Here is a 26,495-nt window from a genome sequence, read left to right on the forward strand (position 1 = left end):
GACTGGGCCAAAAAGCGATCCTGGGGTTTGCCGTGAACAGAAATGCAAGGTTTAGGCTCATTTTCAGCAAGCCTGGGCTGCTTTTCAAACGGAATATACTTGTGTGGTGTATGGCACGACACTGGGCTTGAGGAAGATGCTGTGGTTTGGGCAACATAGGGCTGCCACGCGTCCCTCCTTCCCAAAACCCATGGAGGGGCCGTGGGTGCTCGAGCTGCACCCAGCTCACCAACCCACGCGCCAGCAAACTGCGCCGCAGTCACGCTTGAAAGACGTGCTAACAGAATTCGGAAAGCAGCGCGGGAAAGGCATGGGAAGTAGCGGAGCGTGATGGGGGGAGCCCGCGCTAATTAGGGGCTGTGGTTTGGGGCACTGTTTGCCGGCGGCGAAGGGGATACGGGTTTGGACGGCAGCGGGTCGGGTGCTTGGATGGGGGGAAAGAGGCTCAAGTGGCGTCGGCGAGGCCAAAGCGGAGGCAGCGCGGGGGGGTGTCGGTGGCGGGTGCGTTATTTTCCCTTTTTCTGCGGACAAAGGGCGGGCGGCAGCCTGGGACGAAGCCACGTTGACGGAGAAGCGTGCCGATGGGTGACAGCGTCCCCGTCACCAGGCGGCACCGTTTATCCGCTCGCCTGAGGTTGCAAGACCTGTTTGTGCGTGCGTGCATGGTATTAAATTAAAAATAAGTAATAAAGGGGAAAAAAAAACGTTTACCGGCAGCTCGCACTGGCCCCCGTGAGGTTTTTGATACACGGGGAAACGTTCTCATGCGTGTCACCGGCTGGCAAGGCGGGCAGTGGCCGGCGCAGAGCTGTGTTGTGCTGCCGGGGCAGTTGCTTGGAAAAAGGAGAAGGGGAAAAAAAAAAAAAGAAAACAAAGAGCAAAAGGCACCCGGGAGGGTGGCAGCGGGCTCCAGCGCGGCCAGGGTTTCCAAGGCTACCGCGAGGCTGTGGCCGCACTGCCGGCCGGGGCAGAGCCGCCTTTGGGTTGATTTAGTACAATTTCTAGTGCACGAGTTGGTCAAGACGTTCTTGGCTCAGCCGCGGGTGTCGGATGGGGGATTGCTAAGCGAGTAGCTTTTTTGTTTTAATGGAAGCCTCGCAGGCGAAGGGGCCGGACGATGCGAGCCTTTCTAAGGAGTTCGGAGGGACGTTTTCAGCTGAAGCCGCACACCACGACGATAGGCAGGCACGAAGGGTCCGACATTGTCCTGCAGGTAGGGGCGAGGAGGCCAACCGTCGTAAAACGGATGGTGGTTTGGATGTAGGGAGTAGGATGCCAGGGGCTCCTCCATGCAAAGCGCAGGGGCTACCAGCTTGCTTACGCCGAGATGTACGGCAAGGAGAAGGGGGGCTTGGCACATCAGAAACAAAACCTGAGCTGCTTTCTGGCGGCTTTCCCTGCTTGCCTGTTGATTGCCCGCTGCCAGTCCGCAGGTGTAGCGGAGCATCACGCGGCCCTCAAATTCACCGCCTCGGACAACAGCTTCATCCTTCAGGACTTCAACTCCCTCCACGGCACCTTCGTCAATGGTTGCCAGGTCCAAAACGCGGCCGTCAGAGTGAGCCCGGGGGATATCCTGCGATTCGGCGCAGGGGGAGCATCCTTTGAGCTGGCGGTGGATGGGGCTGCCCAGGTAAGGGTGGGTGCCGCTCCCCAGGGAAGGGTGGGTGAGGGTGCCCGGGGGAGGCTGGGGTGCTGCTGCCCAGGGAAGGCCCCGGGAGCAGGAGCAGGTTCCCAAACCGGTCTGGGCAATCCCTGGGAAAGGCGAGGGGGGGGAGAAGGAAAAGCGTGAGCTCCCTCTGCTGAAGAAACTCGGGCAGTTCAGTAGGGAAAAGGCAAAGCAGGTTTCCCAACAGCAAGTCGGACATGAGCAAAGGTAGGTCTGGAAAATGTCCTTTTCGTCTATTTGTGTGTTATGTTTCCTCCAAAGCTACTTGCTAACGGAGGAGTTGGCTTTTGGACCAAACGTAGAGCAAACGAAAAGGCGCAGCCCTGAGCGGCGCTGTGCGGAGCTGGAGAGACCGCGTTGCTCCGCGCAGCACGGCCGGGGCATCGCAGCTGACTTGGGAGCGCGAGAGAAATCCCAAGCGATTGTAAACTTGGAAAGATCGTGGGCGAACGCAGTGGCGGTCCCCTGTCTCCAGGAGAAGAACTGTGTAGGGATGTATGTGGAGGTCATTGAGCTTTTGGGTTATTCTACAGTTAAGGATTGATAAGTTCCAGTAGTATTTTGATTACTTGGGCTCTTTAGGAATCCGAGAAAGTAGATTCGGAGACAGAGTCCCAAAAACCTGTGTGTGTGGCACGCCTGGTAGCAGGAGCCGCAGAAGCTGGTTTCCTAGCAGTGCCCCTGTACGAATAAATCTTGATTGGAGTCAGCCAGTTTGTGCACCCAGACGCGGGGTTTGGAGGTCTCGGCAAGATTCCTGGTGTAGCAAGCTGACTGCCAAATCCCCAAGTTGTCCAGAAAGCCTTGGCCAAGAGAGAAAGAAAAAAAAATAGCCCAGCTGCACGAAGAAGCCGGAGCAGCTGGGGTGCCGGTGCAGGGTAGGTAAAGTTGTTGTTGCTGGAAGCGTCAGTGGTGTTAATTGCCGAAAGTGTACGTGTAGCATGCGCCCAGAAAGCAGTTTTGCACCGTGACGCAGAGGAAGCCCTGTGGGTGCCTCTTCGTTGCTCTGTGATCCTCCTTGGGTGGAACAGCTCTGAAGGCTGACCCTGCTGACTGCAGAGAGTAAATCGCCTCCGCGTTGCACCCTCTGAAGTGTCTAGGGTCTCTAATTCAGGGAGATCCCTCTCGTTTTCAGTTGTGTTAGAGGATTGTGTTGACAAGAGGAGCAACGCCCAGCTAGGAGTCGCATCCCTGCGGTGCCTGCGGGCAGAGGGCAAGTGCCCCGAAAGGGACAGCGTCATGCTACGGTGGAATGCAGCCGTGAGCAGGCGCCCAGGGTAGCGTCAGTGGCAAAAGCGAGGGGGCTCGGATGTGCTCTGGGAGAAGGCAAGGCGCTGGAGCGGCGGGGAACGTGCGCTGGGCTCTTTGGCTCTCTTTCAGGAAGATGCCAGGATAACGGCCGGGTGTCGGAGGTCTGCATCCAGGCCAGGTCCAAGGCCATGTTGGCAGATGCTCAGTTCAGTTTGGTTCAGCCCTTTAGTTCAACGGAGGGCTACGCGTAAGCCGACTTTAACGGCGGCTTCTCTACCGTACTGGAAAGCTCTGCTCATAAGGAGAATAGCAGATAGGGTCCTAAGTAACGACGTGCCTGACGGGCCCAGCGTAGGGTCAGATAAATGCGGTGGCAAGGCAGGAGCGCCCTGCGTGGCTTTGGTTCGGCGTGGTGAGTGGGAGAAACGACAGGGTGGGACCGCTTGTGTGTGAGCGGGGAGAGGCGTGAACCGAGGGCTTCCAGATTCTGCAAACGATGTGCAGAATTAGGGTAGTCAAATCTCGAGAGAGAGAGGGAAGAGCTCCAAAGAGCAGCAAGCTCCAGCAGTTTCTTTTGATTTCTGCAAAATATTTGGGATTCCTGACTGAAATCTGAGACTTGGGCAAGGGAAATGGGAAAGGACTGAAATTCTGCTTCTGCTCAGATCTGCGCCTGGGTTTTGTACGACCTAATGCGCACACCTCGGGGGCTAAAAGCCTTGCTAAACTCTTGCTGATAGCGTGGTCTTTTCCCACCGCAGATGTCGTATCCCCCCGTGAAACGTTGCACAGCGTGGACCGGGCAGCTCCAGGTGGTTGCAGAGCCCAAACCTCCAGCTCCTGCATCTCCTCCCCACCTCCCCTTGCTGCAGGGGCAGCATCCCGCCGGCTCTCCCAGCAGCCGGGCTCCCGGCGCAGCCGGCCACGTGCCCCATCCGCCGCCGCGGAAGCGACCCGTGAGTGCCTGGGCCAGGAGCGTGGCCACCGCCGTTCCGCCGGACGCTTGCAGTAGGACCTCCGCGGTGAGGCCAGGTACTCCCCGATGCCCAGCGCGGTGGTTCGTGGCCTGGGGTCCTCTCTGAGCGACTTAGCGTCGAGCGGAGCTGATCCAAGCAGAGGCAGTTTAGAGAAGTGACGAGCGTCGGCGGCAATTGGGCGTGAGTCCTCGTCCAGCGGAGCTAATCGGAGACCGTCTGTGGTCCTCGGTGGCATGTGGGTCAGTTAAGAAATGGGCCGTGACATACCAAGGGGAATGCCGGCGCCCTTGTAGGCGAGAGTGACATTTCCTCTTCCTTCTTCCTTGTCTGTGATGGGGAAGGGTGCTGACTGTATCTGCGCCGGTGACTCACGCGCCTATTCCCGTCTCCTGTTTGAAGTGATGTTTTTTCCTCCTTCGAAGTGCAGATACTGGTTGCCTCGAGCGCAGGACCTTTAAACCAGGTTCATAGCCGATATGCTTCTGAAAAAGAAAAAAAAACCAAACACAATAGCAGCAGAGCAGAGGCAAGGCTTTGGGGGAAGAGCACAGCTGGAGAAGGAGATGGTTGCCGTGAGTGTAGCTCGTTCTGGCCTGTTACACAATCCGGTTGCTTTCCAGGTTTGGGCTGGGTCGTTTGAGCAGTCATAAGCAATACAAAGGCAATAGCGAAGCGCCGAAGTACAGCCGGTGCTCCAGGGCAGAGGCAGCACCGTGCAGTCCCAGCAGCAGCGCTGAAAGGCGCGTGCACGGGCAGGACTTGAAATCGCAGTGAAGGTAAAGGGAGGGACGCACGCGCTCCAGGGTAGCACGTGCTCGTCGGATTTTGGGGAAATAGACCCAAAAGGATCCGCACGCGCTCATCGCAGTGAGCGTAGCTCTTCACGTGTGGGAAGCCACGAAAGCATAGCTTCTTTCTGTGGGGCTGGGCCGTGCTGGAAAACCAGCGGAGCCTTTGCCTGCTGTGTCTCTGCTGCCCTTGAGGCTTTTTTGGTGCCCAGAGGTGTATTACTCCCCTCTGTTGTGCAGGCTGTTTGCACCGGTGTCTTCTTAGGGCCGAGGAGTTGGTTTCTCGTCTGGTTGGGAACCGGGCTCGTGGACTGCAAAGTAGCCGCTGCCTTAGAGCAGCTTGGAGACGAGTGAGAGGGCTGCCGCAAGAAGCGTTGCTGCTGCCTGCAACCAGTTCTCATGCTGACGTTTGCTGCCGCCGTGTTTGCTTCCTTCCAGTCTCGAGCAGCGTCTCAGGCGACGGCGGGAGCGGCGTGGGGGGAGCCCCTGCCCCGGGGACTCGCGACGCCGAGGTCCTCCCGCAGGAGAAGGTGATGCTGGGGAAGGTGTGAGGGACGCCATCCCTGTCCTGGTCGCTGGCAGAGCAGGCAAACCCTGCCAATCGGTTGTGTGTCCGACCGCGAGGCCCAGCGGGGTGCAGAGACGGTCACCGAAGGGGGACTGCTTCCGTGGGTGGGGACTGCTGGGTGGACGGAGGACACGGGCACGGTGGGACGGGGGAAGGCCAGGGCAAGCAGGTCTGCGCGGTCGATGGCCACGAGTCAGTACCCCCGGAGCAGGCAGCCCGGCGTCTCCGTAGCCGGAGAGTGACAGATGGCACCCGTAATCTGCCCGCAGGGTGAAAAGCTCCTGCGACTGGCGAAGGAAATCGGTTGCCTTTCTGGATTGGAAACAGAATGGAAGCAGAAAGATGCAGTGATAAGAGATCTGCAGGATGAGATTGCGGCGATGGCAAAGACCCTGGCGCAGGCGGCGGCGAGGAACGAGGTAGAGCTGACTCAGAAGCTGCTCACCTTCGACCGAGAGCTGGGAGCCAAAACGGAGGAGATCAAAGCCTTGAGGGAACAGGTACGGAATGCTTCGGTAGGCACCGAGCAGGGAAATGCCTCTCGGATACAGATGAACTTGTAGTTCAACACCCAGTGTTTAGGAGAAGCAGGCTGCACGTCTGAAACCAAGGGGAAGGAGGCGTTGGTTTTTTTTTTTTCCCCGTTGTTTTGTTTTGCACAGTTGCTTGCTTTCTGTGCAAGTTTCCCTTCAAGAAGCTGGTAAATAAATATCCTGTGTACCTGGTAGGAGCCGTAATGCTGCAGCGGGGAGGGAAACAGAAGCCCAAGCAGCCTGCGGTGGGGGAAAGGCACGCAGGACCCGCTCGGGCCGGGCAGCCGGAGCCCTCGCTTCCCCCTCGTGCCCCAGAAAGGGACCGGGCAGTCGCGTTTGCCGGGGGAATACCCGTCCCAAAGGCAGCGCAGCCCCTTGGCATCCCGGTGAAAACAGGCGGCTGGGCAGAGGAGAGAGGGCTTATAGTTGTCGTGTCTGGGGAGACGTTAACAGCACACCCCCCCATTTTACGAGAGCTCAGAAAACGTCCTGGAGAGACAGTGATGGAGCCATCCCGAGTATCTCCAGCGTGGCACAAGGGTCAGTCCAAGGTGTTGGGCCGATGCGAGGCACACAGGTCAGCAGCCGGGCGCCTTCGCCAGCCCGTCCCGGCTGCACCCTGCCCTCCCGTATCACACTGGGTCTGAGGGAGGCTGTGAAATGCTTGGTGCTCGTCCTGACGGTCTGTGGTCTGTCGTGAAGGGGAGCTTGCGAGAGGCAGGTTCCCATGGAGAAAAGGCAATACAATTTTGGGGTGCTGTCAGCGCCGCTGCTGTTATGATGAGACGATGTTATGATGAGACGATGCGCGGCACCTGTCTTCCCGGCGGCTTTCCCTTCTCTGACAAAAGCCTCTTCCACCTGTGGATTCGCTCCTCTATACCCTCCAGTAAATGCTTAGTGAAACCGGTCATTTGAGCGGTGGGAAGCGTATTTGTGCTGTCTGTGCGGCGATGATACGCCCAACCGGACAGCACAGGCTATTTCCCGCTCCCGATTTCCAGTAAGGACTGCGAAAACTGTCTTTGCAGCAGACACGCGAACAGGAGTTATCAGCGGCTCCGGATCTGCATGTGTGGTAATAAATACATATGCCCTGAGAAGGCGCTAAGTCTGCAGGCGTTTCTGCCTGGCACCGCGTTAGCAGTGTCGCTCAGCCCAGCCGTGGATTCCCGGCGTGGCAGGCAGCGGGAGACAGGGCTTCTCCGTGCCTTCAATATTAGGTGTGGCATGTGAACGGCCAGAATGAATTAAAGATGATCCTATCTGAAGCAATGACTGCTGAGAGTTAGGCAGAGACGCTAAAGAGTAACCCCATCAGAGCGTGGCCTGGAGGCGCCAGATTTCCCTCTCGGAAGGGGGCTGTAATAGAGGTAAGAAGTGATCCGGCGAGGATCGCGGGTGAATCTGTGTTTTGCAGATCAGCAACTTGCAGAAAGGCTCGAGCCAGGTTTTCAGCCATTCTCTCTACGAAAGAGACCTGGAGATTGGAAGGCTGCGACAAGAAGGCGAGAAGTTGAAGAGGGCCCGGGCTTTGGCTGCAGGTACCGTATCCCTGGAGCTCCGTGGAGGGGCACGAAGCGGTTTGGGAGTGGCTCTTGGTACTGAGCGAGCAGTGGCCGAACTGTCCGGGCAACAAATGAATTGTAGCGGCTCGTAGAAGTCGTCCTACCTCTGAGTCTGTGTCCTGAAGCTCTGCGGGAGATGCAGGCAGTGTCTGACATGACGAGGAGCGAGGGACGGTGTGGGGACCGAAGGCAGGGAGCGATGGGACAGAGAACTGTGTTAGGGGGTAAAAGCCTCAAGCACGGATTGCAGGGCAGGCTCGGAGCTGCTGGGCAGCGGTGCGTGTTGAACGGGCTGCCGTGCGCCCCACGGGGGAGACCTGCCCGCCCCAGAGGCTGCGGGGCTGCGCCTGGCCGCAAAGGCCACCTCGGACCGCAAGCCTTTTCCAGTGGCCTTAATCGGGCACGAGGAATGCAGCGTGTGCGCAAAACGTCGGCTTTCGTAATGCATTCAGAGTAGCAAAAGCGTTCTGCTCGATTTCGTTGCTCGAGATAAGGGAGCGGTATCGGTGCTTGGCAGGGAGGAGGCATCAGAGCTGTGGATCTGATGTAGTAAGGCAGCAAAAACGACTCCGTAAGAGCTGCTCGTCCTCCAGGGAGCATGTGCTGCAAGGCCCCGAGGAACTTGCTAGCGATGTTGTCACGGAGCGACGGCCGGCACGGCGTGCCAAAAGCTGAATCTGCTGTCCGAGTCTGGCGGCTGTCGAAGAAGGAGGCTGGCCGCTCGGCGGCTAGAGGGTTTTTGCAGGGACGCGCTTGGGTAGCCTCTCACCGCAGTTGCTTTTCTCAGGTCTAGTGACCAGCCTGCAAAGAGAGGTGACCGGGAAGGAGCAGAAAATCCAGCAACTCAAGCAAGAAGTTGAAAAAATGAAGAAGGAAAACAGAGAAAAGGACAATCAGCTAGCAGTCGTTTCTGCCAAGGTTAACGTCCCTCCTCAGGGGCTCAGTAGTTTACGGTCTCGCATACGGGTTAGCGTGGGAAACGAGGGTGAGAAGGGTCATGTTTCTCGCTGGTAAGGAGAGGGTATGTTTGTGTGGCTGTTTATCGGGGCAGCGGTAACCTGAGGGTCCTGGCTGCGTGCAAAGAGAAGTTGCAGAGCTGTACCACCGGGACGCAGCAGCGACGGGGCTGCGGCGTTGTCGCGGGGCTGTGCAACGCCCGAGGAGCGGTGTCGCCTTCCCCGGCTGAATCCCCCTCCTTGTTCTGCATTCAGGTACTGTGTGCCCTGGATTTCGGGAGCACAGTAGCTGTTTGTACGGGCAAAGCGCCCGTGCCAAGATCCTCCCGAGGAGCCATGGAAACCCTGTCTTCATGTGGCTCCCTGCAGCCCAGCCTGGTTTTTCCCTTAAAGAAAGCGGCCCGCGCAGCAGGTTGTTTCTCTGCATTTGCGGCTCCTTCCTCCACCAGCAGAGCTGCATCGTCTGCATAAGAAGCATAGAGCGGGCGCTGCGTGGTGGCTGGCTGACTAGGCACTGTGCCGGGAGATTTGAGTGAATCACGATGAATTTTAAGTGCTGGGAAAGAGACGTGGGGCCCCTGGGGTGCAGGCAGGGGTCACGGTGCCCGCCAGCCTGGACCTGGCTGAGCATCTTCCCCGAGCAGCTCTCTGGAGCTGAAGGATGTGGATCGGCCCTTGACCCGGTGGAAAGGAGATGCGCGTGAGCACTGGGGCCGCCGTGTGCGGGAGGGGGACCAGGCGTCCGGGGGAAGCATCCTGCTGGGCGCCTGGTGGCACTCGGTGGCCCTCGGCGCTCGTGTCGAGGCAGAGAGCGCATCCCAGAGCATCCCGCGGTGGTTTTTCCCGCTCCGTGGATGCGGGAAGACCCGCAGGGAGGCGGGAGCTGGGGCACGCAGGCTCACGGGAGAGTCAGCCGGGCACCGGGGGCGGGCAGAACGGGGCCCGTCTCTGAAACGCCGATGCCCTGAGATGCAGAGCTGAAAGGCGCAGTCTGCTCCAGTGATGATTAGCCTGGAAATGTCTGTTCCCATCCTGGGCAGGTTACCGAGGTTGTTTTTAGGAAGCGTTTGTTTCCTTTGGTCCTTTCCCCCCATCCCTGTTATGCTATTGCTAAGGCCAGAAGAAATTCTCTCTGTCGGGCACTCCCTGCAGGTGTTTGTCCTTCTGTCAGCCAGGCGATGCTTTAATCCGGGCTTTTCCAGGTGCAGATACTCTTGTGCTCTCGGTGCCTTGCTGGCCCCATCACGGGCACTCCGTCACCCGTTAGGTATCTGAGCACGTAGCCGGGCTGTAGCACCGAAGTATGTGTGGACGTGTGCTGCAGAAGTGACGGTATCTACCTGCCCTGATGGTTGTTTGTTTTTTTTTTTTTGCCTTGGTTGCCATTCATTCTAGTGCTCCAGAGTTAAAGAAGAAATGAAGCATGAACTCGGAGAGCGAGAAGTAATGGCGTGCCGAAATGTGAGTCGCAAGTCATTTGGGGTGACGGAGCTCACGGGAGAGCAGCGACTGCAGGAATGCAGCATCGAGAGAATAATTAACTGGGCATTTTAAGGGAGGGGTTTTGAATCCGGCTCCTGGAATAGAAGGCACCTAATGCGCACAGCGAACCGGAGAAATGTAAACTCCTGTAAAAACGGTAACGCCGCGTGACCGTGCAGGAGAGCGGTGTCAGTAATCAGATTGACATTGCACTGGAAAGCCAATCTAAGCGCAGTAAAGATGTAGGTTAGAAGAAAAATCCAGGGTAAAGGAAACGGGAGAGGTGGGGAAAATGTTTTGTGTATGGGTTGAAGCGCTCCCGAGAGGCAATGCCCAGCTCCTCCGGTGAGACCCTGCGCTGTCCGGGGGCTCTTGCAGCGCATCGGGGAGCTGGAACGCGACCTGGAGGGGCTGCGGGGGGAAGCCCAGAAGTCTCGCGCCGAGCAGGAGAGCATCCGAAACCAGCTGGCCGAGAAAGCCAAGGTAGCCGTCCGGCTGCGGGGTATGCGGCGGAGGGCAGGGAGGGACGGGCACGTGCCACCCGTGGGACGCGGGCCAGCAAGCCCCAGGCAGGCAGGCTGTCCAGGCAGAGGGGCCGAATGTGCTGAGCGCTTCCACGGACCCCGAGGGAAGAAGGTAGATTGTGCAGCAGAGGCTGCCCTATGCGAGCGGCGGGTTAGAAAGTCAAGGACGGGTGATGATGGCCCGGGGACCAAACCCGGGCAAAAAGCAGCATGAAGTGTCCGGTGCCGCAAACCCGCCCCGCTGCAAAAGGATTGCTGCCTGTCTCTCGCTGTTTCACGGCTATATTTGGAATCGTCTGATGCGAATAGTGGAGAGTTGGGGTAAAAGTGCTTATGGCGTGATGTTCTGGTATGGCTTTGATATGCAAATGCGCTTGTCGTTGCAGGCTGAGGAGGAGCTGAAGGAAGCCTGTGCCAGGCAAGCTCTGCAGCTGCAGGAGATGGGGCGCAGGGAGCGCCTGCGGAGAGCCGAGGTGGGGCGGGCCAAGGAGCAGGTAGGCAGGAGGCAGGGATGGGAGCGTGCTGCAGCTGGGGCTGCGGGCAGCCGGAGGACGGGTTTTCCTACAGGGAAGGCCATCTTGCTTGAGCACAGGGAAGGAAACGCAGAGTCCTGAGCACCAAACCCTGGCACGGGGCTTAACTTGTCGTCGGGTGCAGTGTAACAGGCTTATCCACAGGATTTGCGTGGGCTTCGTAGAAGATGCAGCAAGTGTAATAGGATACAGAAATGCACTGTACTCTCTATAATCGTAGTTATGCTGTCCGGGACCCGTGCAAACCCTCCTCGGTGCCTAGGTGATGCTGCTCCGGGCAGAGACAGCCCTTTGCGGAATAACATCATGCTAGATCAGCAGGCTGAAGCCGTGCTTGGCACGAGAAGGTTGTGTGTGTCCCCCCCATTAAACTGCAGTGCAGAGTTTTGCTAGCATGACTGTGTTAGGAGCCCCAGTCGATGAGAGGCAGGAAAAGGTGTGAGTTGTTCGGTCACGGGTTTGGAGAATAACCCGGGGTTTTGGGCAGAGTGGAGCCCAAGGGCAGCCTCGAGCTCTGAAGGGCGGATGGAGCCTTTTGGCTCTGCCGTGTAGGTTAGCGCAGGGACGGCCGCCTGTGGAAGGCCCGGGAGGAGCCAGCCCCAGCTGCGCTACGGAAGCCTGAAGCGCTAACCGGGGTGGGAACGGTTGTCATCTCCTGCAGAGAGGCTGGGGGTGGCATCCCCAGCTGTCCCCAGCCTGGCCCGACTGTTTCGCAGGAGGAAATAGGAGCCAGCCATCGAAAATCCCTGCTGGAGCGTGGGATGGAGCAGCCGCCTGGCTCAGGCGGTGTGTACTTTGCAATGCCTACCAGCCCTCTGTCGTCGTACTCCTCCCGCAGCAGTGGGAGGGCAGCAGGAGATGTTCAGAAGTCACGTTGCGCTGGGTGGCGGGGAGCCAGCGGCCTCCCCGGTGCGTGGTACCGGTGATCACGCCGTGCACCTTGTAGGCGAAGCAACGGGTGCGACTAACCGCAGCCCCGCGCTGCCGGCGGGGTCAGAGGAGGGGGGTCAGGGAAGCCGTACGAAGGTGCACGGTGAAAAGAGGTGCGGGAGCGTGCATGGGGCCTCAGGATTGGAGACGGCGGGGGCCAGGACACCCTTTGCAATGACATGTGCAGGGTTGGGTAGAGCAGACCAGCAGAGCTGATCTCGAATCTCGGTGAGTTTTGTTTTCCTGTGTCGATCTCTGCCGTAGCTGGAGTCCTTCAAAACCCAAGTGATGCAAGCCTGTTCTCCAGCAGCAGCAGGCATTGCGGGGAAAGCCGTAACGGAGCAGCAGGTGAGTTTGGACACCAGCGCGCGGAGGCGCTCGGTGCCTCCAAAGCCCGGCGTGGCTCGAGGCGGCCACGGCAGAACGGCCGTAGTGCCTGCTCCATGCGCAGTCGTGCTGGTAGCATCCAAGCTTCTCCGGATCGTAAGTCGCGCCACGGCTATCCCAGGTTAATGACACCGCTCTGTGGCGCGAAGGAGACCCGATCCTTTCTGTCCCCCAAAGCTTGGATGGAGTCAGTGGGCTGCAACAGGGAGAAGCCCCCGAGTGTGACATGGCTACCAGTTGGCAGCAAGTGTCGATCTTTGCTCGCTGAGACAAGCTACAGTCCCTCAGCTGAGAAAGGGTATTAATGTAATGGCACCTTCTCCTCTTCCTCTGCATGCTTTTGCCAGGTGATAGGGAAGGTCAGGCAGATCGCCGACGAGAACCAACAGAGGCATGAGAGAGAGAAGCGTCTGCAGGAGGAATTAAGCTCCAGACTCTCGAAAGAAAAGGAGGTGTCTGCAAATGTTGAGGTGTTCAAGAAATCCCTGCGGGAGCTCCAGGTCAGTCCTTTAAATACTGAGGACCTCCTGGCAGCCAGGAGATAAGTGGCACAGGGCAATGTTTTGGCCCAAGGACAGGTCAGAGAAAAGAGACGCTTGTGCGTTGGTGCTAGCCAGCACGCAGCTCTCCAGACGAGCGAGAGGTGAGTGTAGCGCCAAGAAGCGTTGGTTGGAAAGAAATAGGAGGTGTCACAGAAGTGTGTCCTCCCCTCCAAAGGTATCGCCCCATGAAGTGTCATCCCGAAGCGTTCGCGCGGTTGTCCCAAGGACTTTTTCAGAGACATGGTGTCATTTGCCAAGTCCCAGAAGCCCGCTGACTCTGGAGGCTAGCTTGGTCACCAGTTGTGTTTTTCCAGGCTTGCCTGAGGAGCTGCTGCAGCAGCGACAGCCTGCGAGGGGAGCTGGGCAGGCTGGAGGCGCTGCGCCTGGACCCCTCCGTCTCGGCCGTCGGGGCGGCGGTGGTGGAAGTGGCACGTGTCGCCCTGTCCTGGCTGGAGGGCGCGGAGCGGCTCCTGGCCAGCGCGGGGATGGACCCGCGCGCCTCCGGCAAAGGTCCGTGTCTCGTTGAGTGTCCCTGGGGGAGAAAACCTGCGCTGGGGGGGATGTCCTAGCCATCTGGCCGTAGAGGAGAAAGCCCAGTGTGAGCCACCGCTTGGGGATGCCAGGCCCCTGCCACGTTGGTGCAAATTTCGGGCAGTTCAGGCAACTAAGAAACCTGCTCAGGCAGTGTGCACGCTCTTATTCTCTGCCTCTGCGGCACCGGTCCCCCCGTGTGGCCAGCGCCCGCCCGTAGGACTCGGGGGGGGGGTTCATCAGTGGGATGCGATGTCTGCGCGTGCTGGGCTTGATCTACTGACATCGTGGTTACTCAGTCGAAGTGGGTTTTGCCTCGGTGGCAGAGAGGAAACGCTCCTTGGCTGCGACTGTGGCCGTGGTGCGGGCCGAGATCTGAACCCCTTGGCTTGAGGTTGCGACGCACTTTGTCTTCCCTTTCCTGTGCCACCTCCGCCGTGGAGCGGCAGAGCAATTGCAGCATGGAGCTTGCCGACGACAAGTTTAGGTGAAGAGCGAAAGCAGCAGCTGTGGCAGCGTAGGTCTGTGGCAAAGCATCATGTGCTGCAGAGTGCGGCTGCAGAGGAGTAATGGCTCTGACAGCAGCGTGGGAGGGGGAGCATCGCTCTCACGGCAGCACCGAGCATTGCACAGGGGTGCAGGATGTGCAGTGTGCCGGGCAGCAGCGGAGCGGCATCGGCGAGGGTGCGGGAGGAGCTGCAAGGCCACTGTGGTTAGCAGAGGGGTAATAATAGCACCAGGAGCATCGTGCAGCAACGAGCCGTCCTTGGCTCTTGCAGCAGTGTCAGGCTTAGAGAAGATGGGGTGACACAGCGAAACGGGTGACAGCGTGTGACAGGGAAAATGTCATCTCCTGGTGGGAGCAGGCAGCTGGGCTGCGTGCGCAGTCAAACTCCCTTCCAGCGATGTCTCGGCAGTAGCAGCGATCTCGCAGGGGTGGGAATGTGCTGCGGTTCCAGTAAGTGCGGAGGGGAAACTGGCCCCTGGGAGCCTATCTGAGGGCATCTGTGAGCCTGAATCCCGTAGCCAGAGGCCAGTGAGTATCTTCGGGCACGAGGCAGAGCTGTTGGGGTCTCTCCCTCCCCGGTAGCTGACAGGAGCACGTACAGTGCTGCAGCCCGGGAGGGAAGCCCATGTCAAGTGTGTTGTCTGGGTATCCCTACGAGCGCAGGGGGGACTGTGCGGGACGTTGGTGGCGGTCCCTTCTCCTCCCTGCTGCCTATGGAGGAACGTGGACCCCCACCAGCCGGCGAGGGGAGCGAGGGCCGGGGCTGAAGGTCAGCGGTGGCCAAAGCAAGTTTTGCAAGGAGGCAAGCGGCGTCCCCAGGCCTCCGAGGATGCTCCGGGTGGGGTGCGTGGGCTGTGTGAGCACCCCGGCCAGCCAGACCCCGTTGGCTTTTGCAGGGTTGTTGGCCGCTCTCGGGAGACTGTTGGAAAACAGTCAGGAAACGGCGCAGAGGAATCAGATGTTACAGGTACAGAAACGTGTAAATGCATAAACCGATTGGAGAGTTTTCGCTGTCGGTGAACGCGATGGTAGTCCTAAGCGAGCCGGTGTGGGAGCCGAAGAGGGAACGCACGGCAGCAGAGGTCTCTGGGTCTGCAGTAAATGCAGGGGAAAGGAGAAGACGGAGCCCGCTGTCAGCGTGTCGGTGTCTGTATCCCTCGGGCGGGAAGGAGGGGGGGGTATCTCTCTTTTTGGAAATGTTTGTTAGTGGACGTACGCAGGATGCTGGTGTTTTGCCCTGCTGCTAATGCGCTTCCTCTGACGCCCCGGTGTCTGCTCTTTCCCCACAGGCCCAATTAGAGAGGGCCCGGGAGTCGCAGGCAGCTTTGCTGCAGGAGCACGTGAAGGAGCTGGAAGCGAAACACGAGCAAGACCTACAGATAAAAATCAAGCAAATTATATTGGAAAAGGACAAGGAGAACAGAGAGGTATGGTGGTGTGGTTGTTTTTTAGGAAAATGCCTGTTATGCAGGAAAAATAGGTGTCGTCTGTATTAGTGTTGCCTAGGGAGAGGAAAAAGTCTCTGGTCCCGAACTGTCGAGGTGCAGTCCCGAGAGTCCGGGTATCAGATATGCTCCTACAGTGATGTGGGTGATTGTGAGTCCCCAAAGTATCCAGGGTGGAACTGGAAAGCATCTGGGTAACGGCAGGATGCGCTGTATGGGCCGTCCCTGGGAGAAAGCGGAAAGCAAGGAGCAGCGTCCCAAGCCGCGAGCTTAGGAAGACGTCGCGGTGCCTGTAGTAAATGGAATGCAAGGGCGGGTAGGCTTCCTGGCAAGCCTTTTGCTCCCTCTCTTCCCCACGCTGAACTCCTTTTAGGGCCGCTTTGGCTGGAAAAGTAGATCCCTGTGGAGCAGGGGGGGGTGGCTGCCTGGCGGGTTCTCGCCGGGTCACCCTCAGTCCCGTGGAAGCCCGGGTCACCGAGCCGATGGCGCTGATGCGGGCCGTAGCGTTAGTGAAGGCGTGAACTGGTGTTTTGCTGTATCTGTGTGTTGCGATGGGGACAGCGTATCCTGGCGGGCTTGTCAGACGGTTTCTAGCGTGCTTCTGCGTCTGTGGGTGTGGGAATGGTTGGTTCCTGGCATCGGGGGCTCTCAGGAGGCAGGCGAGGAGCAGCTAAGCGGCTCCTCCGTGGTCTCTCTGCCGTACCTTTCCCCAGGCGCTCTCGTCCCCTCCCTCAGCGAGTCGCCTCCTGCTCCGCCGAGGTGTTCTCCCGTAACGTGCCCCTGCTCCAGCGCAGGGACCCTCCTGGTTGCCGGTTCCTCATTGGAGTCGAGGTCTTGTGCCTAATGGGAGGAAATTTTTTCGGTACTGAAACTGTGGGCTCTCGATTCTCAGATTCTGGAGAGCGCTGTCGCTGAGGAGAAGGAGAAGTGCGAGCAATCCGTGGAGGAAGAAAAGCAGAAGATCCGAGACCTGGAGAGCCACCTGAGAAGCCTGACTGAGGTCAGTGGCACACACGGGAGGTAAAGCAGAGCTGCTCACGCTTGGAATTAAAAAAATAGGAAGGGGCTCTCCCGCAGGGCGGTCCGTTTGGTCAGGGGCCGACAGTGGACTTGTGGGTTTTTGCCCCCCCAAATACACAGAGAGATGCGTATCTGCAGAGAGAAAGGTGGATTCTTGCAAGCTTGTTAGCTTAATTACTGCTGCTTTCCTCGTGCAGGCCATAGCAAGGAAGTCGCAGGAGCAGGAGGTTACAGACTGCAACCTGAGAGAAGCCGTGCAGAAGCTGGAGGAAGCCGCGAGGCGAGAGGTAGTTCCCGCAGCCCTCGGGTGCAAGCAGAGGACGTGGCGCGGATGCGGTTTCGGTGAAGGCGGCTTCCCCGGTCCCTGCTGATGAGGGGGCAGGGTGCTGCAGCCTCCCCCCTCCCTGAAATCCTTCCTTTCCCTCTGTCCTTCTGACTGCTAGCCGGGAGAGACGATGCTGATCGGGATCCCGAAGGAAAACGCGCGCGGCGCTTCCAACCGAGCTCATGCGTCTTGTTTCCTAGATGGCGTTACAGCAGCAGGTACTCGAGCGAGACGAGCAGCTCGAGGCTGTTCAGGAGGAGAATAAGTTACAGAGGCAGAAACTGCAGGAAGAAATAGTAGAATACAAAGAGCAAAGCAAGCAGCATTCCCTGACGATCGTGGCTTTAGAGGACCGCTTGCTGGAGGCCAAGCAGCAGCAGAAGATGCTGGAGGAGGAAAACGCAGTGCTCGTGTCAAAAACGGAAGGTAGCTAAGGGTTGCACGGGATGGGTCAGTGCTGGGAACCTCCTCGGTTAACGTGAAGTCTACGTAGAGATGGAGTCGTGCAGTAGCTGCTACGGAAAGCGTTGTGCAAGATGTCGGTTTGAGGTTTGCCTGCACGCGGGACGAGCTCCGCGAGTCCCTGAAGAAGCCGTTGCACGGGGAGTCGCAGTATGTTGGTCAGTGGCTTTGGGGAGTGTTGGTAGCATGTCCCGGTCACGGATGGGGCTTTCCCACTGGAGAAGGGCTCTTTGCCCTCGAAAGCGAGGAGACCGGGGCACTGTGGGCTGCACCCAGGCATAAGTGATCCCGAGCAAGGAAGGAACTGTCTAAACCCTGTTGGAACCGGGGCCTAAGAGACACGGGTTTTCAAAAAAGATGGCCCTCAGCCTTCAGAGCTGTGGTGAAGGAAAGGAGCTTGGTAGTGGAAGGAAGCAGGCCAAACGTGTATGCGTTACAAAGAAGTAATTGGCCTCTGTTACTGTGTCCTGTAGGGTTTCGGGGTGATGGCTGCGAGGCGACGTCGGGAGCTTGGCCGGAGGTTTCTCCGGCCGCGGAGTCGCACGGTTGTCTGAGGTAAGCAGCACTTGCTGCTGGCGGTCTTGGTCAGAGGGGCTTGGAGAGGAGCAGCGATCGCTAGGAGAGCTTAAGGGGCTGACTGCAACTTGTCCTGAGATCGTTTTGGTCTGTGATGGAGGTCGGGTGGACAAAGCTGAGGCCATCTTTCTCAAAATCCCACTGGTGGGCTCCTTTGGGCGTCAGGTATCCTAAGCCAGTCCCTTTGCTAGGCTGAGGTGGTCTTAAGCGCATATAGCATCAAAGCGCTGCCGAGGAGTGGGTGAGTGATCTGCCGTCCCATCCGGACGGCTGCAGGTAAGAGAGCTGGCCGGTCCCGGTGCCGCAGGCGTGAACCTAGGGACGGAAAGGCCGTTAGGAAAGTAACGTGTCCGTATTAATCGTGAGAAAGTAACGTGGACGTATTAATCGTGAGATGCTGCTCAGGAAGGCATGCGCAGGCTCCGTGAAACGAGTCTTTTAAATGCACTGTGAGATCGGCAATTATCTTTCTCAGGAAATTCAGGGAGGAGCTGGCAGCGGCGCAGAGCGTGCTCCTGTCCAAGGAGGCCGTCATCGCCGGACTGACCAAAGAGCTCGCGGAAACCAGAGCCAGGATGTCGGACGTGAGAGGTGGGTGAAGCGTGCTGCCTGGTTTCCATCTTGCTGTCCCTCTTCCGAGCAGTCACAAGGGTAGGTGCTCGTGGGTACACGCGGATAACGGGAAAGAGATGTCACCATTCGAAAGCAATGCTGTGGCCCTGCTCGGGGCAAAGCAGGCCATCCATTCCCTTTGGGTGGGAATGGGAAGCCCAGGTGGGTTCCTCCCTGTCCTTGGCTCAGCGATAGCAGCAATGGTGAGCGAGGGTAACCAGATGGAGATCGGGTGGGCAAAGCTGAGGCCATCTTTCTCAAAATCCCACTGGTGGGCTCCTTGGAGCCTAAGATCTCCCAAGCCGGTAGCCCGGGAGAGCCTTGCTGGGATTCCTCAGCGGGCAGGGCCGTGCTTTGGGGAGGCTTTATGGGAGCACCCAGCGGAGCGGGCAGGAACGAGCCTGAGCCTGGAAATGAAGGGATGCGTGCGGCTTGCTCTCGCTGCCCGTAATGGTGCGATGTAAAAGAAGGGACAGTGCCTACGAGGAAGGTAAGAAGGTAGAAGTCTGCAAGTCGGAACACGCTGGCGAGCCTGTTATTCTCCGAAGCGCAGGAAAATTGCCGTAGGGAGCAGTTACTCTGGCGTACGCCTGCACAGAGAGACTGGTCTTGCCCTGCGATAGAGTAAAGCAAGGTCTGCTGGCGCAGCCCAGGATCCGAGGGCTGCTGTCACGGGCAGGGCAAGGGTCTGCGGGGACAAGCTGCGTTATTGCCGACCCCACGCGGGTGCGCTGGGAAAAGGGGACGCATCCGTGAACATCGTGTCACTGAGAACGGCGGGTCCCCCAGGGCGGGGTGATGAGACAGCCAGAAACCCACGACGCGGTTGTGTGCCCAGGGGAGCTGAGCGAGGAGCAGAAGGCGGAACTGGAGCGGAACCTGAGCCGGGTGAAACAGCAAGAGCGGGAACTGAACCTGCTCAGAGAGAAGCTATCCCAGATGTCAAGCCTCGTGGAGAAGAAGGATCGAGCCCTGAAAGCAACCGCTGAAGAGTTAAGGTACGTGCTGCTGTGGCCTGAGGCTTTGCCAAAGCTGCTCTGTAGATTCCCAGCAGCTGATGGCATTTAGGTATCTCCCCGGGAGCAGAAGGTGAGTTTTGGGAGTGTCAGAATGGAGCTCAGCAATGGTGTCTCTGCGGAAGCACCACATGAACTGGCACGGGGGTTTGGTGGTGCTGACGCCAGGGAATGAGTAACGAAGTCACTGGAAACCAAGGGAATGTGCCCACCCTCGCTGTGGTAGCCATCGGCGGGTGCCCAGGGTGCCGCTCGCCACAAGCTGTTTGGGCGACCTTCGTCCCTCGCGGTGTCCCACAGCAGTCTTGTCTCTTGGCACAGGCAAGCCCAAGCCCACTGCCGGGCGCTCAAGGATGCTTCCCGAGAAAGGGCGGAAAAGCCGGAGGATGCTCCTGGGACACCAGCGCAGGCGGGTGAAGCCTCCGAGAGGGTAAGTCCGCAGGGAGGCTGCCGAGGTCTGGGTTTGCTGCGAGTAGCGATCACAGGCACGGTGTTTCTCGGCATCGTGGTGAGACCCGGCAACGGGCAGCCAAGCCTCGCATCCGCTCAAAGCCGGCTGAAGGCAGGAGCGCCGGATCGGCGGCCGCCCTTTCCCTCGCCAAGGGCTGCCTGTGCTGCCGGGGTAGCCGTGCTGGCAGCGCTCCTGCGCAGGCAGCGCTGCTGGCTAATGAGCTGATGTTTGTACAGCACGTTGGAACCGCAGAGTGTTGTGTGTGCTAATGGCGGCGATAATTGCCAATTAGAGGGGATAGCAGCGTACAGAAAAATCTGCAAGCGTTCGCTCCTTTTCCCAGCCTCGCTCTGCCGTAGATGCTGGCTATATTGGCGACACAGAAGCGGTTGTTGGGTTTGATGTGCAGGAGCAGGGGTAGCTTGTTGCACTGGATGGGAATAAAGGCTCCTTGTTCTCCCGTGCTGAGATCCTCGGTGATGTCCCGGGTGCTAGAAATGGGAAGAAGTGGAAGGTGGCTGCAGCAGCAGATGGAGGGACTGTAGCGATCGTACATCCTGTACCGCAACAGCGGCAGACGGCGTGCCAGCGAGGAAAGCTGGATGGGGGTGGCCAAGCAGTGCCTCGCAGCCAAATGACGAGCGGGAGGGACCGCCCGCATCCCGTTCTGCATGTAGCGACGGGGAGGTGAAGCGCAGAGCGCTGGAGATGCAGCCCAGCCAAAGCCACGGCGCGGGAGCAAACCGCCGCTCACCGAGCAGTGCTGCGGGGCAGCGGCGGCCAGACCCGAGCGGGCAGTTTGCAGCCGATGGTAGCTGTGTGCGGGGTGTGATGATGGGCCTGCCCCGTCCCAGAATCTTGGCCGTTTGTCATAACGCAGCCCGTGGGATGGGGCTGGAATAGGGAAACGCGCGCATCTGTGTGCACGGGCGCAGGTTAAAAGAGAGTCCCGTATGAGAGCATCTGTAAATGCAGGCCACAAAGCACAGTAGTGTTTGTGCATAGGAAACGGTAAATGTTCTGCGGCAGCACAAAGCGCAAGAGCAAAATGCTGACGTGGCCGTGGAGAGCTGCGCACCGTCCCTCTGCCAGCTCTCGGGAGCATTTGCAGAGCTCATGTCCTCACTGGAGCGCGGGTGGTGCAGCGGAGCGTGAAGGGGGTCTGTGACGCTGCTCTTCTACCCCTCAAATCCACGGAGAGGGTGGAGGGTGAGACGCTCCACCGGGCTTTGCTCTTGGCACGTGCCGAGCGACCAGCCTCTTTCAGCAAGGCTGCGCGAAAGCCAGGTTGAAGCGGAGCTCACGTTGAGCCGGGTGCAGGCTAGGCAAGAACCGGCGGGGTCGCTTCTTCCAGGAGCCGGCATTGGACTTGGCCGAGCTTGGCGCGAAATGCCGAGGCCTCAGGCACGAGGAAACGATCCAGCGCCAAAAAGAAGGCCTGGCCGAGCTCCGGGAGAGGATAAAGATGCTGGAGAAGAGGCAGCCCTCAGGTAAACGTGGCTGTCACTGGAAAGGGCAGACGCCGTTGGCAGACCCCGGGGTCTGCGCCGGTGGAGCACGTAACGCGAGGGAAGGTGCGATGCGGGGGGCTCGGGCTCCTCACTGGCGACGGGCTCGAGCTTTTCCCTTGCCGAGTCTAGCTCTCGCGTGCATGGGTGTTAATCCGTGCAGGTGCTAGGGAAACATCTCTGAAGAAGCCGCAGTGCGGTGAGAGGCTTTAGAAAGGCACTTGGTGTCAGTCGCAGGCATCAAGTGGCGGCGAGCGCGTACGTGTGAGGAGGTGGCGTTGGCAGGAGCCAGCAGGGAGAGGCAGCTGGCGAAGGGTTTTGCAGCGGTAGCTGCCGTGCAGTCAGAGCCAGAAGCGAGCAGGCACCCGGCTCAGTGCACGATCGCTCCCGCGCTCGGGTGCAGCTCTCCTCGAGGCAAGAGAGAGCAGCTGTCGCCCAAAGGAGCCGAGCCTTGGGTGTCACGGTCTCGCAAAGCCTTGCAAGCACCGTACGCTGCGAGAATCCTCTGCCTGCCCTAACTTGTTCTCTGTCGGTCCCTTTCCGTCGTGTATATCCCTGGAGCGAGAGCAGGCTGGGAAAGCAGTGCCATCTCTGTGAGAAGCTACAAGTAGGGTAGCAGTTTGTGGTGCAATCTCTGTACGGCCGTCTGGAAAGCAGGTTTGCATCCAGCTTACGTAGGGAAAGCGATGCCCGAACACTCGGGTTGCGATGTCTGCAGGGAGGGCTGGCGCAGGCTATTCTCTGTAGCCTGCGCATCTCTCCATGCACGGTCTCTGTAAGGGGAAACCCGGCGAGCCTCGAAGCGCTTGTGGTAGGAAGCCACGGCATGTCCCACGGAGAGCGGAAGGACTCGCTGGCTGTTTCTGTGCCTCCAGCTGTCGCGAGCGAGGGTTTGGAGCCGCTGGTGCTCTTGATGAAAGACCTACCGGAGGAAATAGTCCAGAAAACGGGTCTCGAGAAGGAGCCTGCACCCGTGTTGGGAGCCGAACCGAAGGCCGGCAAGGTAAGAAGGCAGTTTGTGGTTCATGGTGCTGGTGGCTTTGCTGGAAAAGTATTCCCTGGAATAGGAAGAATGAGGCTTTCAGACAGAACAACTGCAATGGCGGGGGGAGAGCGAGGGAGGGAGGCGTAACATCTGGCAGCGTGCAAGATGCAGCCTAATGGCAGGCAGTGCTTGCGGAGGGTATCGCAGCTCCCATCGGGAGCTGCGTGTTGCCCAGCGCCCTGGGCGCAGCGCTGCGCAGAGATGCCGCAGGCCGACCGGGCGGGGAGGCTTTGGACCGCGGCGTTGCCAGGGCGGTTTTCCCGTGCAGCGGAAGGGAGGCTCGAGGCAGCTCGAGCCAAAGCCAGGCGACCTGCGGGCTCCGTCGATCTTTCCCTGTCTGTGCAGGTTCCTGGCCACGTTCCGAATGGGAACTCGCCCGGGGCCACCGATGGGGCAGCGAGCTCGGAGATGGCTGATGCGACGGACCTCGGCGAGAAGCTGGTACGTCAGCAGGAGACCTGTTGAAATGGTACCCCCGACGCTTGTAGAGGCTAGGTCGTTTTCAAACACGTCGCAGAAGGAAGCGACTGGCATCAGGGCTCTGCAGGAACGTGGTCGAGGATGAACTGCGCCCTGCGGGACCCTGGGCATGCCGGGCGTCTGCCGGGACGTCTGGGGCCCCCAGAACGTGCAATGGCGCATCCTTCTCCCCTTCCCACCTAAGGTCTTTGGGGGTTGTTCCCTGGGGCAGGGGTCCAGGCTGGTCCTCAAGGAGAGGCAGAGTTGGGGAGGACAGAGACCTTCACCAACTTAGACGCCCGCTAAATGGAGCGGGAGAGGCTGGGGAGTGACGGAAGCGGCTGCCAGAGGGAGGTGTCGGCTGGTAGTGTAGCGGGTGGGTTGTGAAAGTGGGTCTCTTCCCTCCAAAAAGGGCAGGAAAATGTCCAGCGGGGAAAATGGGTCCTCTGGGAAACAGGAAAACCCAGCAAGTCCAGAGTGTTGCGCGGCTGGGAATCAAACGGCAGGTGTGAAAGGGGCCGGCCTGGAGCCGGGCTGCGCGCCGGTGCGGCGTGTCGCCTCTCGGAGAGCCTCCGAGCGTGCGGCCCGAAGGAACCCCAGCCGGCCGTAATTTTAGGAGCGCTCAGACGAGCTCGCCCAGGGAGAGCAGGCGTGGAAAGGAGACGAAGGGGAAGGCGCGCGGCAGTTTGCTGGTGCCGTTTTCATCTCCTCAGGAGAGCGGAATGAAAGCAGATGGCAGAGCGGTGTGCTGTTAGGTGGCAGAGGACTTGGCAGGCCGAGTAAATAATGCGTTCCCTGTGCTTTCTCCAGTACCTTGACGTCATTGGTGCTCTGGGAAGCCTGATGGAGGTGAAGGAGCTGTCAGGAATGCAGCCGCTGAAGCACCTTCCTCGGGAGGAGAGGGTAAAAGCGGGACTGCGGAGACGGAAGGACCTGGAGCTGCTGTACGATAAGATCAGGAATCTCAAGAGTCGCCTGGAAAGAAAAGAAGAAATGCTGAAAGATTACAAGGCCAACGTGGAGCAGCTGAGGTACGGAAAGCCAAAGCGGCTGGTAGCGGCCACGGGTCCGAGTGCGAACGAGTCCTGGGATGCAAAGTGACGGGGAACTCGGGGAGAGGAGCGGGGCAGCCCCTCGGCGGGTTGCGCGTCTGCCTGGGACCAGTCCCAGCGTGGCCACAGTATAAAAATGAAGGGTCGGGAGAAACGGAGAAACGTCCTCTCGGTTCTCTGCAACGGCACCTTGCAGGGCCCTATGCAGGCAAGCGGCGTGAGAGTCGGGGAAACCTTGGCAGACTCCCGAGTCTGGGGTGGCCGGACCCTGTGAGAGCCGTGGCATCGGCTGGGGCGGAGGGACGGTGTTGGCAGGACCGAGGCAGGCGTGGGAGCCGGTGGGGAGGGCTGTGCAGACCGCAGGTGATGCTCTCGCTCCAGGAGCTGCCGCACGAGGTTAAGCGTTAGGGAGCGGGGAGGAACCCGCGGGCGCGCTTGCGCAAGCCCTGCTGCTGCTTGCTGCACGAACGCAGAAGTCATTTTGCCCGCAGCACCGGAAAAAGCGGTGTAGAAAGATATATCTGGGCTGGTGTAAATATGGCGCCGTAGGCAAAGCAGACTAGAGGGGCGATAGCAATCTCCAAGCCAGCAGCGCTGACGCAGCCGCCCAGAGTCCCTCTCCGGGCTCGCACGCTGAACGGAAGAGATCGCAGCCATCGCCACGTGTGAGGTGGGGTGGGGGAAGCCTCGACGAGGCGGCACCTTAGTCTTCGCAAAGGCAGGAGGAGAGGGCTTTTTCCATGGCGTAAGGAATCGGAGCGGGGAAAGCGCTTGCTAAAACGCGGGCAGGTCCTCGCAAGGTGGTAGCCGCTCTGATGTTCTGTAACGTCACCCCGTGGCGCAGGGGTTCCTAGGAGGGACGCAAGCGCGATGGGGTGTTGCTCGTGAGCCGCCTCTCCCAGGCAGAGCCCAGCTGGGGGTCGAGGGGTCGAGGCGGCTGAGCAGACCCCCCTCCTGTTTTGCCCAGGCTGAACCAAGCATCCCTGCGAAGGTGCCAGGCAGAGATGTCCAAACTAGAAGAGGAAGCCTACAGGGAGGCAGAAGAGAAGGCTCTGCTGAAAGAGGCTCTGGAGAGGACGCAGCTCCAGCTGAGCCAGGAGAAGAGGCTGCTGCGAGCGGCCAAACTGCGCAAGGTGAGAGCACGGGAGCGGGTGAGCAAGGTCCACGGGGACACCGGGAGCCCCAGGAGCCACGTGTCCCCGTGCCCGAGCGTGCGAAGGCAGCGTCACCGTGGTCAGCAGGCACCTCGGAGCTGGGCGAGGGGCTGCACGCTGTGTCTGCCTCGATGATGCAGGAAGGCAGGAGGGACGCATGGCACAGCTGGAACGCTCCACGGTGGGTAAGATGCCCGAGGCACGTCCTGCAAGGAGAAGGAGCGCAGGACGAGGTGAAGGAGCCTCCAGGCTGTGCCCGTTCCCCGGGAGGCAGAGCTGGGAAGGCATGGTGCCCTCTGGTCACTTGGTTGCACGCAACGGAGGCAAGGGAGAGCGAGCGAGGCGCTCGCTGCCGCAGGGAGCGCCTCCCCGCGCAGGTGCGGACGTGGGATTTTGCTCTCGCCAAACTGCCTGCTCGGGAGGCGTTTGGTAAATGAAGAGCAGGGGTTGCGGTGAGAGACCCCCGGGGTGTCGGCGGGCTGAAAGTCGCAGGAGTGTTGTTGGCTCCGGGGACGCATCTCTTGCCCGGGGCATCTCCGTGGTGTGCTTGCTGCAGCTAGGATGGCAAAAGAGCCTGGCGCAGAGTCTCGGCAGAAGCTGAGAGCACCCCGTAACGCACTTCCATAGCTTCTGTGATCGGCTGGGCACACGTGGTGGGTCTGGGGCGGTTTTCTGGCTGTTGAGTTACCTGCGGGTGGCTGTGCCCTTCTGCAGGAGCGGCAGGGCAGGCACCAGGCGACGAGCTGGGAGCTCTGTGTGATACCCAACTCCTGTGCCTCGTGCAACGGCCAGCTCCATCTGTCAGGGACCCGGGAGTCTGGGGTGTCTGAGCGTCCCGGGGCCCTGCTGCTCAGCTGGGCTCGGCTGCACGGCAGCATCCCCGCCGCCGAAGCACGACGCGTGCGTAGGCAGCCGTATGGATGGGTTTGGGCCACGTAGGGCGAGGGCGAAGGGAAGGTCGCGCACGTCCTGTGGGCAGCATGAAGGCCACGCTGAGCTCTCGTGGGCGAACGTGGTGTTCGATGTCTCTCTCTTTCTCTGTTCCGCAGCCTGGAGCCAAGAAGCTTTGCTGGTCGGGAAAGCTGAAGGCCAAAGAGTGCACAGCAGAAGCTGTCCAGACGGGAAGCACGTAGGAGAAGGCACCACACAGGCCTTTGGTAGGCAAAGGTCTGCGGTAGGAAGGGGTTGTCACGCCGTGGACTCGGTGACGTCGGAAGTGGTACGAGATGCGGCTGCGTTTTGGGGAGACCCTGCTGGGAGCCCGTAGCTCGCGGGCATGCTGGTGCGACTGTACCCTGTGTGGGACCTGAATTTCCCGCAGGACGTGTCCCATACCGTGTGGCGGGGTTTACGGCAATAGAAAAGGTTGTGTGTGTGTGCATATGTACACGTTGGTGTGAATACAGCCCAGTGCTTACGGTATACATGGGAGGTCAAATGTGCGGGGCCTGTCCTGTCCCCGGTGAAGTGGCCTTGAGCGCACGAAGCCCACGCTTGCCCTTGCAAGTCCCGCGTCCTCCGGTCCCCGTGGTGTCACGGGGGAGCTGGAGCGTAAGGCACGACGCAGCATGGAGACGTAGCACCCCAGGAAGGCCGGAGCGCGGCGCCGACGGGAGCCACAGC

General features: G+C 59.6%; 1 protein-coding gene across 1 annotated transcript; it reads left to right on the forward strand.

Moving 5' to 3' along the window:
- Nucleotides 1-1,117: 1,117 nt before the first annotated feature.
- Nucleotides 1,118-26,015, forward strand: FHAD1 (forkhead associated phosphopeptide binding domain 1; the record flags this gene model as incomplete). Its single annotated transcript, XM_082328988.1, has 28 exons — nucleotides 1,118-1,213; nucleotides 1,427-1,633; nucleotides 3,682-3,952; nucleotides 5,124-5,215; nucleotides 5,523-5,753; nucleotides 7,207-7,330; nucleotides 8,142-8,272; nucleotides 9,706-9,771; nucleotides 10,171-10,275; nucleotides 10,703-10,810; nucleotides 12,044-12,127; nucleotides 12,514-12,666; nucleotides 13,023-13,218; nucleotides 14,644-14,714; nucleotides 15,037-15,174; nucleotides 16,085-16,192; nucleotides 16,410-16,499; nucleotides 16,738-16,963; nucleotides 17,473-17,554; nucleotides 18,060-18,166; nucleotides 19,026-19,185; nucleotides 19,525-19,633; nucleotides 21,009-21,144; nucleotides 22,038-22,165; nucleotides 22,553-22,648; nucleotides 23,477-23,697; nucleotides 24,686-24,851; nucleotides 25,922-26,015. 28 exons carry the CDS (start codon nucleotides 1,118-1,120, stop codon nucleotides 26,003-26,005), a joined length of 3,786 nt encoding a protein of 1,261 aa, XP_082185114.1. The 3' UTR covers nucleotides 26,006-26,015.
- Between the last annotated feature and the right edge of the window lie 480 nt (nucleotides 26,016-26,495).

The sequence above is a fragment of the Platalea leucorodia genome, assembly GCF_965183815.1.
Source record: "Platalea leucorodia genome assembly, chromosome: 17".
Taxonomy (NCBI): Eukaryota; Metazoa; Chordata; class Aves; order Pelecaniformes; family Threskiornithidae; genus Platalea; species Platalea leucorodia.